A 17,843-nucleotide genomic window follows, 5' to 3' on the forward strand; every position below is an offset into this window, starting at 1 on the left:
TCGAGTCAGAAATCAATGTTTACTGCAGAGAACACAGAAGCCAGCAAGCAGCAGGGAAGGGAGGCATCAGCAGTGGGCACCTCGGGCCCCCTGGGAACCACCACAGTGACCCCCGAAAACAGAGGAGGACACACGCAGAGCAAGTCACAGGAAACGCGGCTGAGAACAAATGGATGCTTTTCCCAAATGCACAGGGTACTGAAAGGACGGATGGTCTGTCAGAGTAAAGCTCAACAGCTTTGGCTGGCAGGACGGTCAAACTTTTGGACAACAGAAGTAACAGTGGGAAACGGGACAACATTTGCCACCAGCGCAAGGCCAAGACCGCGGCTGTTATGGGGGGTCAGCATCACAGTGCACGCGTGGTGGCCACTGCACATGTGTGCCTGGGGAATGTGAGTGTTTGGACGTGCCGGGCGTCCAGCCTCACCAGGAAACAGGCACACGGGGACAGGCGCCAACGGAAAACCCTCAGTGAACCCACTCGGCTGAGCAGAGGTCATGGGAACACGGTGCTGCGTCCCCACAAACCTGCACCTGGGCCCCAGAGTGAGACAGGCATGTAAGGTGCCGGCGTGCAGGTGGGGGTAGGGGCTGCCGGCTCAGAGGTGCGTCCAGGATCCCCCATCAGGCCGGAGCCCTGCCCTGAGCTACCTGCAGTGGTGACAGAGGGACAGCAGCATCAGGCCCAGTCCCGGCTGTGGAGTCGCCCCCACCGCCATGCCTGATCCTGGGGATTCTGCCAATGTGGGGGCCGTCTGCTTGGGCCGGGCTCCCTGAACACATGGCTGGGTTTTCGGAGGAAACAGGAGAGCGCCAACACCAGGCTCTGCAGGCCCGGGGCTCCCTGCCGGCTCATCTGGAGCACACCCCATGTTCCCTAGTCTCTGGAGACACCATGCCCGCCATTGCCTCAGCTCTGCTCCCCTGGAGACACTGCCCCCAAGGCCAGTCTTCCACTACAGCAGGTTTTGACATCAGCTCACAGGAAAAAAACATCTTGGTGCCCAAGACGGGACCCATAGGAGAGATCACCGGAAATAGAGCCCAGGTGCACCCAGGGCTCCCCAGAAACGCAGGTGAACCCCACCAGAGGGAACAAGCCTACATTGCTAATCGACCTTCCTGCTTCCTGGTGTGGAAAAGGAAACAAAGGCCCAGATGAGGAGGGCTCTGCCGTAGTGGCCGGTGTCGTCCCCAGACCTCTGGTCCTGGGGCTGGCTGGGAACCCCCTCTTACTGCTCTCCTGAGAAATGGCTCAGGGATGAGGCCTGTGGGGACAGATGCTGGCATAGCTCACAAATGCTTGCACAAAGGACGCACAGAGCAAAGTCACAACATTTGGAGGTTCTCTGCATTCTCAGGCCCGCAGAGCCTGGCCAGCCGAATGAGGCTGGGAGGGTGGTGCCTGCTGGTCAGGGTGGCCGAGGACGGCTGAGCGAGGCTGGGTGGGTGGTGCCCACTGGTCAGGGCGGCCCAGGAAGTGCTGCCCAGGCGAAGCCTGGGGCTGGTGTGCATGCGCCATGCTCCTGAGAAGCTTGTGGGCTGTGTGTTAAATGTTCAATGAGAACACGGACACTTGGCTCAAGGATCCTCAGCCTCCCCAGTACACTTCTGAACATCAGGTTGATTCCTGGGACTCCCCTCCAGGGTGGCCTCACTGGAGTCAGGAGCCCCCGCCCACACCCACTGCCCAAGTAGGACGGCTTTGTAGCAGCCTGAGGACACTGAGTGCCGAGCTCACTGCTGCCAGGTTGGCCACTGTGATGATTGGGCCTCAGAAGTAGTTTGGGAGCCAAATGAAAGCCCTGAAGCTATTTCCAGGCGTTTCAGCGGGTGCCTCCCTGCATGCACTCTGCTGCAGGCCGCCCTCCCAGGGCAGGAGCCCGCCGCACAGGAGGTTCCTTTTCTCTTTTCCGAGTGTGTTTCTTCTCTTTTTCTTCATCTCTGCTCCTCCTCCGAACTGAAGAGCAGGCAGTTTCTTTTTGTTAGTTTTGAGGTTGCTTCTTAGGCATATTTCATCTGGAATTTCCTGCTTTGGGGCTAATCTGCTCTACCAGCCTGAAAAGGACGAGAAATATCTCTGAGTACGTGAGAAGTGCAGTTACTACCTGGTTCCTCTGCAGGTAAGGACCACACTATGAAAGCAAGAGAATTGCTTGGGCTGAGTGGAAACAGGCACCTGCGGGAGACGGAGGCCAGGATGGGGGCCTCGGGTCAGTGGGGGTGTGAAGTGGGTGTTAAGCCTGCGCACCACAGCCCTGGATGGCACCAGCTTCAGGAGGAAGTGCTTCCTCTTTCCTAAAAGCGTTTAGGATGGTGGGAGGGTGTCAGACGGGCAAGCTGAGTGTGCATGACATGATCCTTGAACCACCTACAGCAAACGCCCACTCACCCTCCTTCGGTTTCAGAGCCAGACACCACCCAGGGGCCCCTGCCCTGTGCCCGCCCCTGTCCTGAATTCAGCGTGAACCACGCTTTTGCTCTTCTCTAGTTCCACCACGTGCCCCCAAACCATACTGTTTAGTTTTGCTCAGTTTGAACTTAGCGGTGGTTAGAATCGCACGTATGTCTTCTGTACCTTACATTCTCTGCTCACTGTCGAATCTGGCATGCGTAGGTGTTGATGCGGGTCCTGGCCAGCTGCACAGTCACTGCGCCAACAGCTTCCCTTGGTCGACACACCATAATTTACCCACTTTGCTGCAGACAGGCATGTGGGTTCTTTCTGGCTTTTCTGACAGCGCACACCGTGAATGTTATTTTGTCTCTGGCTGCGTGCATGCACGTTTCTCTAAGGTAAGTAAACAGGTGGCTCCTGGGAGCAGGAACGCACGTCTCCACCTTTTCCAGACTGCTCTCTAGACGTGTGCTGCTGCCCAGCGCTGTGGCGGTGAGGAGGACTCCTGCCCCATCCATGCCATGATCAAACTGATCTGTCTTTACCTCGCTGGGGGGCACAAAACTGGATCTCTTTGTTGTTTTAACTTATGCTCCCTGTTAGAGACCGCGCATGTTTTCCCACACTCCCTGACTGTTAAGAGACTGCGCATGTTTTCCCACACTCCCTGTTAGAGACTGCGCATGTTTCCCCGACTGTTAGAGACTGCGCATGTTTCCCCGACTGTTAAGAGACTGCGCATGTTTCCCCGACTGTTAGAGACTGCGCATGTTTCCCCGACTGTTAGAGACCGCGCATGTTTTCCGTGTTCCCTGTTAGAGACCGCGCATGTTTTCCCACACTCCCTGTTAGAGACCACGCATGTTTCCCTGTTAAGAGACAGCACACATTTTCTGTGTTCCCTGATAAGAGACCGCGCATGTTTTCCCACACTCCCTGACTGTTAGAGACTGCGCATGTTTCCCTGACTGTTAAGAGACAGCGCACGTTTTCTGTGTTCCCTGTTAAGAGACCGTGCGTGTTTTTCAATACTCCCTGTTAGAGACCGCGCATGTTTCCCATGCTCCCTGTTAGAGACCCTGCACGTTTTTCCCACACTCCGTTAGAGACTGCGCATGTTTCCCTGTTTGAGACGGCGCATGTTTCCCGTGCTCCCTGTTAGAGATTGCGCATGTTTTCTGTGTTCCCTGTTAAGAGACCCCGCGTGTTTCCCGTGCCCTCTGAGACCACACGTTTTCCATGCTCTCCGTTAGAGACTGCGCATGTTTCCCCTGCTCCCTGTTGAGAGACTGCGCATGTTTCCCGTGCTACCTGTTAGAGACCGCGCATGTTTTTCCCACACTCCCTGTTAGAGACCGCGCATGTTTCCCGTGCTCCCTGTTAGAGATTGCGCATGTTTCCCGTGCCCTCTGAGACCACACGTTTTCCGTGCGCTCTGTTAGAGACCGCGCATGTTTCCCCTGCTCCCTGTTAAGAGACTGCGCATGTTTCCCGTGCTACCTGTTAGAGACCGCGCATGTTTTCCCACACTCCCTGTTGGAGACCGCGCATGTTTCCCGTGCCCTCTGAGACCACACGTTTTCCATGCTCTCCGTTAGAGACTGCGCATGTTTCCCGTGCTCCGTTAGAGACCACACGTTTCCCCTGCTCCCTGTTGAGAGACTGCGCATGTTTCCCGTGCTACCTGTTAGAGACCACGCATGTTTCCCCACACTCCCTGTTAGAGACCCCGCATGTTTCCCTGTTGGAGACCGCGCATGTTTCCCGTGCCCTCTGAGACCACCCGTTTACCGTGCTCTCCGTTAGAGACTGCGCATGTTTCCCGTGCTCCGTAAGAGACCGCGCATGTTTCCCCTGCTCCCTGTTAAGAGACTGCGCGTTTCCCGTGCTACCTGTTAGAGACCACGCATGTTTCCCCACACTCCCTGTTAGAGACCGTGCATGTTTTCCCACACTCCCTGTTAGAGACTGTGCATGTTTTCCCACACTCCCTGTTAGAGACCGCGCATGTTTCCCTGTTGGAGACCGCCCATGTTTCCCTGTTGGAGACCGCGCATGTTTCCCTGTTAGAGACCGCGCATGTTTTCCCACACTCCCTGTTAGAGACCGCGCATATTTCCCTGACTGTTAGGGGCTACACACGTCTCCCGTGCTCCGTTAGAGACCACGCATGTTTCCCGTGTTCCCTGTTAGAGACCGTGCATGTTTCCCGTGCTCCCTGTTGGAGACCACGCATGTTTCCCTGACTGTTGAGAGACCGCACACGTCTCCCGTGCTCCGTTAGAGACCACGCATGTTTCCTGTGTTCCCTGTTAAGAGACTGTGCATGTTTCCTGTGCTCCGTGTTGGGGATCACGCATGTTTTCCATGCCCCTGAGACCGCACGTTTCCCTTGCCCCTGAGACCATGCATGTTTTCCGTGCTCCCTGTTAGAGACCGCGCATGTTTTCCGTGTCCCGAGACCGCGCATGTTTCCCGTGCTCTGTTAGAGACCGCGCATGTTTCCTGTGCTCCCTGTTAGAGACCGCACGTTTTCCGTGTCCCGAGACGCGCATGTTTTCCGTGCTCCCTGACCATTAGACACCTCACATGTTTTCAGGTATTTATGAGCCATGCATGTTTTCTTCTTCTGTGACTTCTGCCCATCTTTCTTTTTTTTAGAGATAGGGTCTCACTGTGTTGCTTAGCTGTTCACGAACTCCTGTTCTGGTCATTTTTCAATTTAGATATTTGTCTTTTAAAATCCTGGTTCCTATGAATGCTGCACACATTCTGAACGCATGTCCTTTGTGGCTGCAGTGGTCAGGGTAGGTAACGGTGGCTGGGATAACAGAGAACCTCCGAATCTCAGCGTCTCACTTGGGAAGGCTTCACTTCTGGCTCACATCACAATGGGGTCTTGAGGCTCTCCCGAGGGTGACTCCAGGACATGGCTCCTTCCCTTGGTGTGTGGCTTTGCCATCTCAGAGTCCTTCTCTTTCAGTCGCAGGAAGGGAGGAGAGTGAATGATCACAGAACATTCAGGAGGCCAGGCCTGGAAGAGGCGTCCATCACTCATACTCATGTTTGCAGTACAGACTGCAGTGGTACAATCACAGTTCACTGAAGCTTCCCCTTCCCAGGCTCAACTGATCCTCCTGCCTCAGCCTTCCGAGTGCAGGGGACCTAGCCGCACCCCACCACACCTAATTTTTAATTTTTATTAGAAATGAAATCTGTCTTGCCCAGGCTGCTCTCAAACTCCTGCGCTCAACTGATCCTCCTACCTTGGCCTCCTGACGTGCTGGGATTACAGGCATGAGCCACAGTGCCTGGCCTGCAAGTGCTTGGTACCTTTTTTCATGTACACGTGTATGACAGACACTGAACTGTAATTTTGATATCCAGATTATACTAGCTTCATAAGATAACACAGGGTGTGTTTCTCGTCTGGGTAAAACTGGAGTTCTCTGTTTCTTGAACTCACTTGCAAAGCACCTGGACTTGGTATTCTAGAACCATCCACATAGTCTCTGTAACAGCTGTGGGTTCTGTGGGTCTCCTCCAGCTGGGCTGCCATGTGACCTTCCTCCCAGGGTCCAGCTGTGATGGGGGAGTTCTCACTTCATCAGCACAGGGCTTTCTCACCTTCTCAGTGTCGGACGTGGCTGAACAGTCCTCCCTTCCCATTCCTAATGGTTGATTTGCTCCTCTTTTTCTTGGTCATTTTGGCAGAGGATGTCAATTTTGTCAAAGAACCAACTCTTAGCTCTTTTGTCCCCTCAAGGGTGTCTGTTGCCATTAATTGTGTTAATAAGTGACTTTATTAATTTCCTCCTTTCCATTGGAAGCTTGTTTGGCATTTTTCTTTTTGAGATGGAGTTTTGCTCTTGTTGCCCAGGCTGAAGTGCAGTGGTACGATCTCGGCTCACTGCAACCTCTGCCTCCCAGGTTCAAGCAATTCTCCTGCCTCAGCCTCCTGAGTACCTGGGATTACAGGCACGCAGCACCATACCCAGCTAATGTTTGTATTTTTAGTAGAGACGCGGTTTCACCATGTTGGTCAGGCTGGTCTTGACCTGATCCACCTGCCTCAGGATTACAGGTGTGAGCCACCAAGCCCGGCCTTCTTTTTCTACCTGTTACACCGGGTACTTCTCTCCCAACTCCCAGCTCCTCTCCTAACAGCAACAGAGGCACGCAGGGCTGGACCCTGCCCTTGGCTTCCACTGCCTCAGGTGCTCTGTTAAGTCGTGTGATCACTGAGCTTTAAGTGTTTTATAACTTACATTATGTTTTGTTTTTGACCTGGGTCATTTAAGTTTTCTCTTCCTGGAATATGAGCTTCATTTAGACAACGAAACACCAAAGCAGAGCTCAGCCTAGAAGGCCTGGCTTCAGTTCTTGGTCTTGTTGTGATGCCAGGAGTCCAACTGTCTGTGCCAAATGATAGGGGTAAAAAAGGATGGCAGACTGGTTTGGTTTGGTTGTGTGTTTTTTCTCATAACCATAAATGTTAAAAAAAATTTCCAGGCCGAGCATGGTGGCTCACGCCTGTAATCCCAGCACTTTGGGAGGCCGAGGAGGGCAGATCACTTGAGGTCAGGAGTTCAAGACCAGCCTGGGGAACATGATGAAACCCCATCTCTACTAAAAATAGAAAACTGGGTGTGGTGGTGGGCAGCTGTAATTCCACCTACTTGGGAGGCTGAGGCAAGAGAATCACTTGAACTGGGGAGGCGGAGGTTACAGTGACCCGAGATCATACCACTGCACTCTAGCCTGGGCAACAAGAGCAAAACTCCGTCTCAAAAAAAGAAAATTTCCAAGTACATTAAAAAAAAAAAAAAGTACCTTTGGCTGGACTCGGTGGCTCATGCCAGTAATCCCAGAACTTTGGGAGGCCGTGGCAGGAGGATCACTTGAGGTCAGGAGTTCAAGACCAGCCTGGGGAACATGATGAAACCCTGTCTCTACTAAAACACAAAAAAATTAGCTGGGCGTGGTGGCGTATGCCTATAATCCCAGCTTCTGAGGAGGCTGAGAGAGGAGAATCACTTGAACCCAGAGGCAGATGTTGCAGTGAGCCAAGATCGTGCCACTGCACTCCAGCCTGAGTAACAAAGCGAGACTCTGTCTCAAAAAACAAATGTATCTTTTATTTTTGAGACAGGGTCTTGAGGCAGGTCTCGAACTCCTTGCCTCAAGTGATCCTCCTGCCTCGGCCTCCCAAAGCACTGGGATTATAGGTGTGAGCCACCGTGTCTGGCCCAATGGATCTTTTGTTGCAGTTTTCCATGCTGATTTTGTGGAAGCCAGCTCCCTCATCTTCCCTGGAAAGGCATCCAACGCCGTCAGCTTGCATGGCCACCCCCTCGTGTGTGAACACACAGCTGATCTCATTAAGCACACGGGCACATGGGTGAGCTAACATGGACACGCAGTTAGCAGGACCCAGCCCTGTGCTTATGACATCACATATTAAGGCTTTGGATTCCCTGAGATCCTGTGTGGTTAAGCATTGTCAGCATCACCATTTCACACCTGGGGAAACTGAGGCAAGGGTCCCAGAGCTCCAGAGTGAAGGGTCAAGTCCACAGCCCCTGACTGAGAGCTGTGCACTTTGCCACCTACCTCCACCCTAGAAGTCAAAGCTATCAGATTAAGGTGAGTTTAGGATCAGGACCCACCTGCCCGCTACTAGAGAGGCAGAGGTGGCCCTGCCAGCTGTGCGCTGCTGCAGGCATCTCTGTGGGCAGGACCTGGGGCTGGCACTTGGTGAGGTGTCATTCCACATCTGGGGTCCATCCTATTGGACCTAAATATGGAAAAGGTATTTATTATGGCATTATTTATAATAACCTAGGTTGAAAACAGCCCACGTGCCCATGTTGGGAAGTGGAGAAGTCACCTGTGCCTTTCGATTCAACTGGTCATCGAGTGGGCATTAAAAGTAATGCTTCCCATTGGCAGTAACAGGGAAGGCGACGACCACACTATTTTTAAGTAAAATCAAACCAAATGCAGACATCACCAGGGCATCGCGCCAGTCTCTTGGGCCATGCTGACAGCTGTGTCCACATCGCCACCCTCCCTGGTGCATCCCAACAGACAGCAGAGGACGCCTGCCGTGAGCAGCTCCCTGCCCCACCCCCTGGTTTCTTTCCTGTGTCTGTGTTCCTGCGTTCCTGACTTCTGGCGCCGGCTTTTCCCTGCCAGCAGCTAATTCTGAAGGATGCTAAGACACAGAGAAAGCATGCGAGGTTGTGACAGTTCATTTTGTGTTACTATAAAGGCTGCAGGGAGGGGGAGCAGGTGCGCCACACAGCAGGAGCAGGAGCAAGAGACATGAGAGGAGGCACCAGGCTCTTTAATCCTGGAGTCCCCAACCTCCAGAGTGGCCCATGGCTAGAAGAGGCCGCACAGCAGGAGGTGAGTGAGCACTGCCCCCTGAGCTCTGCCTCCTGTCAGATCAGCAGCAGCAGCTTCTCACAGGAGCGTGAACCCCACTGTGAACTAGGGATTGAGGCTGCATGCTCCTTATGAGAATCCAATGCCTGATGATCTGAGGCAGAACAGTTTCATCCTGAAACCACCCACTCTCCCTCTCCATGGAAAAAACTGGTCCCAGGTGCCAAAACGGCTGGGTACCACTGCTTTAAAGAACTAGTGCTCACATGAACCTAGAGCGAGAACTCCCTGCTGTGAGGAAGGCACCAAGCCATTCCTGATGGACCTGTCCCCAGGACCCAAATGCCTCTGGCCAGGCCCCTTTCAGCCTGGGGATCACATTTCCACATAGGATCTGGAGGAAACAGAAGTCCAAACTACAGGGTGAGCTCTAATACACCCTTCACCTAGGACAGGGTCGGCAAGCGATGGCACTCAGGCCAAATCCGGCCCACCTACTTTTGTAAATAAAGTTTTGTTGGCACACAACGGCACTCGTTCACTCGTATGTCATTTATAGCTGCTGGTGTCCTACACAGCAGGGTGGAGTGATAAGGCACAGGCCGTATGGATTCAGTGCCAGGAATATTTACTGTCTGACCTTTTATTGGAAAAGTTTGCCAACATGTGGTCTAATTCCCCAGTGACTGACATTTAGCAGTCTCCTCTCACTCTTGGGGTACATAGGCAAACACTGCTGGAGTGAACTGCAGATGTCATGCTCCACAGCCGAGAGCCTCAGTGTGCATCCACAGTAGGAGGACGTCCGTGAGGACCGCCCATCTCTGCTGAGCTGGCGCCGAGTGTGCCTGGTCTACACTCAGCTCTGCCAAACGCCCCAGCACAGTCCTTCACAGCAACTCTTCCCATCCAGGATCACACATCACGTGTGCTTTGATGCCTGCTTGTGAACAGTGTCAGCTCCTGAGATGGCTATTCTGACAGTGCGGGTCTTCCTCTCCTGGTGACAGCTGGCTGAGGCCGTCTGGCCTTAGGACATACTGGAAACAGCTGCATAAGGACATCCGGGGCAGGGGGCCCACCAGGACGTTCTGTCCTGTGGGGGGCAATGCTGGCCGTGGTCCTTGGTAGCATCCAGGGACACTCTATCCAGGTGAGGCTGAGGCTGCACCCCCTCGCTCTCTCATCCCCATGCTGAGAGCAGTGGGCTGACCACAGCCCCAGGGAGCCCCATGGGGAGACTGGCTTCCTCCGCACATGCCCAGCAGTGTGAGACGTGGTCGCCACAGAGGCAGGTACAGAACACCATAGGATGTGGACACCACCTAGCCCCCACTGGGACCGTGGGCCACTGAGAAGCCACAAAGGCCGTGCTTTTGGCAGTGACTGCAGCAACAGGACCTTCAGGAGGCCACAGGTGCATGGCTCCCCTCTGGTGGTTTACCTGCCCAGCTATGCCCAGGGTCACCCCTCCAGCAAGGTCCTGAGGGCAGAACACCCCCTAGGCAACAGGACTGATGAGGGACAACACAGCCTCCCCCCAAACAAGGAAAGGCCTTGCAGGTGAGTGCAGCCGCACCTGAGTCTGGGGTGTGGCGGGGGTGGGGCCTTCCAGGTGGACCAGCCTGCCTGGGTCCACAGCCAGCCCAGGCACTAAGTGTTGCCTGACCTCAGAGAGCCCTGCAGCCATCTGGGAGATGCTGCCCTGCGATCTGGGAGGTGCAAGCAGGTGCCAGGTGGGCTCTGGGAGGTGCAAGCAGGTGCCAGGTGGGCTCTGGGAGCTGCTGTAGAGAAAGGGAACCAGGCCAGAGGCAAAGCCAGTGTTGCTCTGGGATTTAGGGGAGTTTTATTTTCCAGTTCTAGGCTATTTCTATTTCTGTGGAGAAAGGGAGGTGAGAGACACATCTGTCACTGCAGCCCCCGGGCAGTGGGCACAAGACAGGCCCGGTAGCCTCCCCACGATACTGCAAGTGGCAGCACTCAGGACCGCCTGCCACGGAACAGGCTCCTCTGGGCAGGCCAGCAGCAGGAGTGACTGGGAGAAGAGACACGCTCTGCTGTGGAATGTGCTTCCAACACCTCTGAGTACAGGGATTGAAGCCTCCCCCTAGTGGGAGGGGAGGCCTGCCAAGGGGCTCCCTTTCCGAGTGACCCCACGGTGGCTGAGCTGGCATGGGGCCTACACAGGTGGGCAGGAACATTACGGCTCTCAGAAAGACTGCGGCCGTAAAAATGTGTTAATCTAGTGAACGTTTCTACCCGGACACGACTGTTCTCCATCACCTGGGTAGTGTCCCCTACTTGGTTTCTGAGACTGCTCAGTGGACAAGGCCAAGGCCATTTCCAGCTCGAATCAGGACTCCCCTTCCAGGATAGAATCCCCAGACTAGGGCTGTGATTAGGGTTTCACGTTTCAATAGCTAAAAGCACAGGTGCCAGCGTTTCCCAGTAAAAAGCCTATTGCCTCCCAGTTGACAAAGTCATTAGCTACTCTCTTCTGAACCACTCCCACTCCGCTCCTGGATGGACCCCAAGGGTGGCACAGGGCTGTGGACTTGCCCATGGTGGGACATGACTGGGTGCAGGCACGCAGAAGTGGAACTAACCTGAATGATGGGCTGGTTCGTGGGGCTGGGGCCCACTGCCCACATTGGAAGACCGAGTGGCAGACGCAGGCTGGACTGAGCTGCCGAGGGCACCCCGGGGGCCTCACCAGGTGGCTGGGGCAGGAAACTCAGCCAGTAGCGGTGTCCAAGGTCCTGAGGAGCCTTTGTCCCAAGAAGTCCATCCAGGTAAGTCAGGCAGCCTGTCTGGGATGAAGGATGGGCCAAGAGGGCACGTCGTGTGGCCCAGTTCTGGGGACGGGGGTCTGAGCTCAGGGACTGGTGCTCCAGTCAGAGGAGAGAAGCCAGAGAACCAAGCACAGTTTGGGCACAAAGGCAAGGCAGGGACGAGCAGCCTCAGGCTCTGAAGCTGGCCAGGCAGGGACGAGTGGCCCCGGGCTCTGAAGCTGGCAAGGCAGAGAGGAGTGGTCCTGGGGCTTGCTGCAGGGCTTGGGGCCCCAGCAGGTGGGGAGTCCACAGACTGGGGCCTTCAGGGGCAGATAAAAGGCTTAAGCAGAGTGGATGTTACAGGCAGGCAGCAGCGGGAAGTGGTGGGTGCCCAGCACACCAGGAGCCTCTCCTGCTGGGCACTGTGAGGTGACCCAAGCCCATCCCGTGGATGGCAGTGAATACACCTGATGAGCCTCTGGTGGCTTCCACATGACTGCAGCGTCTTGATCTAGAGATTCTCTGCAGTGGGAAGGTCTCTCACTCACTCAGGCATTCTCACCTCTGACCAGGCTGATTTTCTGGGGGTCCCCCACAGCACAGAACACAGCACACATGGCCCAGCACCTCCACCAGATGCCCAACACCAGGGAGCCACGGAGCAGGCGTCCGAGTCTGCAGGTGGTGGCCCCAGCTCAGGGATTCTTCCGAGGGTGGCGTTTCCGATGACGGATGAGACAGGAGCTGTAGGCAAAGGCTTTCCCACAGTCCACGCACTCATATGGCTTCTCCCCGGTGTGCGTCTTCTGGTGTTTCAGGAGATTGGAGCCGCAGTTAAAGGCTTTCCCGCACTCCCCGCATTTGAAGGGCTTCTCCCCCGTGTGAGTCCGCTGGTGTTTGGTGACGTCAGAGCTGTGTCGGAAGGCCTTCCCGCACTGCGCACATGTGAAGGGCTTCTCTCCGGTGTGGACCCTCTGATGGCGAATGTGGTCTGTCTTGTGCTTAAAGATCCGCCCGCATTCACCGCACTCGTAGGGTTTCTTCCTCTGAAAAGGAATGAACACGGGAACCCCCTCAAAGTCGTCTTTAAATGAAGCATCGAAGGCATCAAAGATGTGCTCTTCGTCTTCAGGACTCAGGCGGGGCTCTGCTCGGGGCTTCCTGGGCACAGCGGGTCTCTCAGGTGGCTTCCTATCCCTGGACGCTTTCTCCTCTCTGAGCACGCTCTTCTGCCCGTCTGCTTCCTCCCTTGGGGTTGCTGTCCTTTTTCTTCTGCTTGCAGATTTCTCCATCGTTCTCTGTTCCTTGGAAGCGTTGAGGGCTAGGGGGCTGCTGGCTTCTCTCTGCTGGCGCCACTTCCTCAAGGACGGTTTGCTTCCCACGCACCTCTCCACGCTCGCAGCATGGGGCCAACACTCTGCAGGAGGCCAAGGGCCACCATCCCCTTGCTGCTGGGGAGAGAAGCAAGAACATGGATTTCAGATGAAAAGGTCACCTTTCAGGGGCTGTGGGGTTCTGGTGCAGCCCCTCCCTTCCCATGTGATCCCCAATGAGTGACTCAAACAGAATAGCTGACTTCGCCAGAGCCCCACCTGACTCACTCTCCCGGCCTTTCCCTGTGTTGGTGAAGGGATCAGTGGCTCACCAAGGAATCCTTGCTCCTCTGCCAGGGTTCGGGTTCTGCATGCCGTCAGGATCTGATGCCCCCACCGACTGCCTTGCGGCTTCCCTCCTCCACCCCCGAGTCGCCCTGGTTCCTGCCCTAGTCTCCTTCTCTACCATCCCGAGCTGGGATCAGTCACCGTGCTTTGGAGTTATGGCTGCAGGGGCCACACGCTCCCAGAGGAAGCTGGGTTCCGAACTCATGAAACCACGGCTGCCCCTGCCCCCACCCCCGCCACGGCCCACAGCAGCCGGCAGACCCCCTTGTGTCACATCCCGGCTCAGACTCCCGGTGGTGTCCCTCACACCATGGGCCCCATGTGGCCTGGGGCCACACCCATCCCTTGGGGACCCCCTTGCCATCCCAGCCTTCTTTAGGTTCGCCAAACACACCTAATCTCTCCTGCCTCTCCTGGCTGGTCCCTCAACTTTCTGCTCTGATGCCCCCTTCTTAAGGAACCGTCCACTGTCAGCTTCCCTGCCCAACTTTTCCTCCCAGCACGAGAGTGGCTAAACTCCTCTGGGTGGTTTGCTCTCTGTTCCAAAGCCATGCCATGGCTCCTGGCGCACCAAGGTTCCTTGTCAAATATTAGTTGAATAACTGAGAAATCACAACAGCAGCTGTCACTTGGAGTATGTAGAGTATGTCCCCTGCTCTAAGCTCCTCACAAATCTCCATATAATTAATCTCATCTTCAACACTCCTTCCCCAGGTCACACTTGAGGCAGCGCTGGGATGCCCAGGCCTGTTCTCACTCAGATGCAGGCTGCAGCCCTGGGGACTGTTGGCTGGCACTTGACTTGCATTGTTTGAAGGTTACCCCACAGAAATGTCTCTTGCTAGCACTCAGGGGGAAGAGAGATGTCTGTCCCTGTCCATGATGCCATCTAATCACAGCCCAATCTTGCCATGAGTCCAGTAAGAATCAGTCAACCCCAGCGGCCAAAGGAGACGGGAAAGGGGCGACGTGGAAGCCTCAGCCGCAGGCCCTCCCTCCACTGTGGAGCCCTGCTCTGTGCTGTTTCGGGGCTCCCTTCACCTGCCCTTGCCTCTCAGTGGCAACAGAATCCCAGTGGAAAGCCTTGGAAAAACTCCAGGCTCCAAGCTGCTGGTGAAAGAAATCTCTGAGACTGTGGGAAACACTGCTTCCTCGGCAGCTCCAGGGAAAGCAGACAGCGTTCTGACTTCAAATCATTCCTGCCGAGAACGCCAGGAGCCCCTGGGACTGAGAAGCTTCCTCTCATCCACCAGGATGCCGATCATTGTCACCACCGCCTTACCCCATAGCTGCGTTCTTTCTCTTCTTGAGACAGGTTCTTCCTGATGTCTTGGCTAGAGTGCAGCAGCATGACTGCAGCTCACTGAAGGCTCAAGCTCCTGGGTTTAAGCGATCCTCCCACCTCAGCTTCCTGCGTAGCTGGGAGTCCAGGTGTGAGCCACCATGCTCAGTCGTATTCTAAGTAATACAATTATTGCGTACCCTTTGTATTAGCTGTTTTGTTAAACAGGCTAGAGTTTGAAGCCAGGGTTGAGCCTAAGTGGAAAATGGAATTGAAACACATGTTGCAAATGACATGTTTCAACACATAAATACCTTGAATGCTCTTTGTTGAGACAAGGTTTGTGGCCTTTCCTCTTCTCCCTCAGGAGTGCAGGTAACATGTAAACAGATTTCCTGTCTCAACAAGGGGAGAGTCTGGTCTTTTTTACAGGAAAATGTTTAGATGAATGTGACTCAGTTTCAGGCCAACGTCACTTTCTAGGGCTCTCTCTAGAGGTGGTGTATGGGTGGAGTCAGAACCAAAGCTGAAGGCCACGTGTGCTGAGGGAGGATGCAGCATCTCTGCTGGGGTGGGCAGGCGGAGCCCTGGGGCCCAAGCTGGCTGGAGTTTGAGGCTGGGGTCCAGCTCTGGTAGGAAACAAAGGTGAGAACCAAGAACCAACACAAAAGACCCGTCGACCAGCTCCGTTTGCCTCATGGGCAGGGCTGAGGTGGAGAAGCGCAGCTCTGCAGGTACGGCCTAACAGGGGCCAGCTAGCTGTGCCAAGGCCTGAGATCCCAGGCCTCTGAGCCAGGCGGAGGGGCCCGCCAGCGTCTCCTGCGTGCTCCTACTTAAGAGGTCCCGCGGCCAGCGTGCGGAGCCAGGTCGGCCTCGGTGCCGGGGCCGGGGCCTGGGAGGTGCTCAGAGTCGGGTTTCGCTCCCTCCCTGGAGGGCCGGGCGCGGGGAGACCGCGGGGCCCATCCCGACGCCGCGCTACCTGGGACGGAGGCGACGGGCGGGGGCCCAGTGAGTACCTGGCTGGAGGCGAGGGGCGATGAGGACCTGCCGCTGCAGAGCGCGGACGCTCCCGGGCCCTACCAGGACTGCCGGAGGGCGGGGCGGGGCGGGCGCGCCCCTCGCGGGGGCAGAGGACGGGAAAGGCGCACCCTCTTCGCGGGACCCACGACCCCTCCGCGCCCGCGTCCCGGTTGGCCCTCAGCACTCGCAGAAAGAGCCCGCCTGCTGACCCGCCCCTTCCGGCGGCCGCTCTAGGACCCCGGGTCGCACTCGGTGGTAATGGGCGGTGGAGGGCCCGGCCCGAGCTGGCTCCACCCACAGACGACTCAGCCCCCGAAGGCCCCGCCCCGATCAGACACCTCACTCTCAGGTTCCGCCCCTAACCGCCGCCGCAGGTTCCTCCCCGAGCTGACCCCGCCCCCTCACAGTCCTCTATGGCAGGCGTCCTACCGAACGCCCCGCCCCAAGCAGGCTCTGCCCGAAGCGGGCCCCACCTCCGAAAGCTCCTCCCCGAGCCGGCTCCCCCTACGCCCCACCCCCTCTGGCTCCGCCCTCATTCCCCGCCCCTGAGAGGCCCGCTCCCGAAAACTCCTGGAGCCGGCTCCCCCTCATGCCCCGCCCCACAGGCTCCGCCCCCATAGCCCGCCCCTGAGAGCCCCACCCCGAATTGGCACCCTCATGCCCCGCCCCACAGGCTCCGCCCCCGCGCCCCACAAGGCCCCGCCCCCGCAGCAGCCGGCCCCGCCCGTAGGTTACATCCACCGGCTTCCCAGGCCTGACGCGCGTGGGATTCTGGCTCCTGAGCCACAGCCGGGAGGTCGCGGCCGCGTGCTGGGAGCCTTGAACCTGAGGACGCTCCCCGCCAACCCCCCAGCCCTGCCCCCGACCCCGCGGCGCCCACCGCGTGCCTCCGCGGGAAGGCACTGCCTCAGCCTCTCCGCTCCTCCGGGCACCACCCCCACCTTCTCTGGCGCGCGCCCGGGCGAGCTGCCCCCCACCCCGCGGTCCCCGCTGCTTCTCCCGCCGCGGTAGCCCCTCGGGAACCCAGCCACTGGCTGCGCTCACGCCACGTCCTGCCCGCCCAGGTCGCGCCGCGCCGCCAGGCCCGCCGGAGCCCGTGTGTCCGTTTCCTCCGTACGCAAGCTGGGTGGCCTGAAACGACACCCGCCTGTTACCTCGAGCCTTCTGTGGGCCTGCAGGCCAGGCTTAGCTGGGTCCTCAGCTCAGGGCGGCCGCCGTGGTCTCACTTGGACGCTGGACTGGGGAAGGATCGTTTCCCAGCTCATGCGGTTGCTGGCGGAAGGCACTTCCTGGTGCCGCTAGGGCCGACGGCCAGGAGCTGGTCTCAGCTCCCCGGGGCTGCCTGCTGGTCCCTGCTGTGTGGTCATCCGCGAGGGTGGGCGGTTCACCGGCTGGCCTCTTCCCAAGGGTCTGCTGGAGAGCCCCACCCCCAGATGGAGTCCTATGGAACACCCCTAATCATGGGTGATGAGCCACCCACCCCCTTCACCCACTTCTACTCAGAGTGAAGTCACAGGTGCCAACTGTAGCCAAGGGAAGGATGGGGATGGGGCTGGCTCCAGGGGCTCACCTTAGGACATCCGCAGCATTCTACCCCCACAACAACCCTTCCCATTTACACTTTGCACATAGTTTCCTTACTTTATTTATTATTAATTATCCCCCACCCCCACACACTCCTATGCAAATCAGCCCTGGGAGGGCAGCCACCTGTTCTGGGTCTTCATGTCCTGTGGACCGAGTGAATGTGGGTGGAGATCTTAGGTGCTGCCGGTGCAGTAGGACCCTGGGAACCGCCTGCCCACACCTGGCCCTCTCTCCAGCTGCCTCCTGGACTTAGCAAGGTGTTGAAAACCAGACAGTTCTGCTTCCTCCCTCCTAGTCCCACCCCCTCTCTCATCCTGTTGCTTTTACCTCCCAATGTTTTAAACCACCGCCACCCCCCACATCCAGGCTGCTTTCTCTGTCCTGGCTGGAGCCCCGTCTCCTCTCCCCAGCACTACTTTGCTGCCCTGCCCCAGGGTCTACCTGCCTTCATTTGGGGTCCCCTGTCCACCCCCCACCACCCCCCACAGCTTGAGGGACTGATTTATAGGGCAACTGGCAGTGGCCCTCCCAGCTTCATGCCTGTCCTGCAGGATGAGGCCTGGGTCCCCTTAGCAGCTGCACTGGGGCCTGCACGGACTTGCAGGCTGCCCCTCACACCACTCTTTCCTCTCCCAGGAGACTCAGCAGCAAGCACATGCCCTGCCACAGGCCACTGGCCGTGTGCCCCGGCCCTGGGCCTTGAACACCGCCCCCCCCCCCCGCCTCCGCCT

The 17,843-nt window shown here is 56.9% G+C and overlaps 1 protein-coding gene and 1 long non-coding RNA gene across 39 annotated transcripts in view; one reads left to right on the top strand and one right to left on the bottom strand.

The window, feature by feature from the left end:
* ZFP41 (ZFP41 zinc finger protein) lies at nucleotides 1-17,144 on the bottom strand. Of its 37 annotated transcripts, none has more exons than XR_013527989.1 (5): nucleotides 16,680-17,144; nucleotides 14,506-15,134; nucleotides 11,398-13,013; nucleotides 8,071-8,198; nucleotides 1-2,061 (listed from the first exon to the last, which is right to left on the bottom strand). XR_013527989.1 is itself a non-coding variant. In XM_008983094.5 (2 exons), exons 1-2 carry the CDS (start codon nucleotides 14,572-14,574, stop codon nucleotides 12,258-12,260), a joined length of 825 nt encoding a protein of 274 aa, XP_008981342.1. In that variant the 5' UTR covers nucleotides 14,575-15,731; the 3' UTR covers nucleotides 9,419-12,257. The 37 variants fall into 37 exon arrangements, 1 of the variants encoding a protein (XP_008981342.1); XR_013527992.1 differs by having other exon boundaries at nucleotides 14,506-14,759; nucleotides 16,680-16,765; XR_013528006.1 differs by having other exon boundaries at nucleotides 11,398-13,010; nucleotides 14,820-15,134; nucleotides 16,680-16,765.
* LOC118148294 (uncharacterized) overlaps nucleotides 15,034-17,843 on the top strand; it is a 15,684-nt gene continuing 12,874 nt past the window's right edge. For both annotated transcript variants that reach the window (XR_004735058.3, XR_013528056.1), the window contains exon 1: nucleotides 15,034-17,041. This is a non-coding gene — a long non-coding RNA (uncharacterized LOC118148294). The remainder of the gene's footprint in view (nucleotides 17,042-17,843) is intronic.

This window comes from Callithrix jacchus, chromosome 16, assembly GCF_049354715.1.
Source record: "Callithrix jacchus isolate 240 chromosome 16, calJac240_pri, whole genome shotgun sequence".
NCBI lineage: Eukaryota > Metazoa > Chordata > Mammalia > Primates > Cebidae > Callithrix > Callithrix jacchus.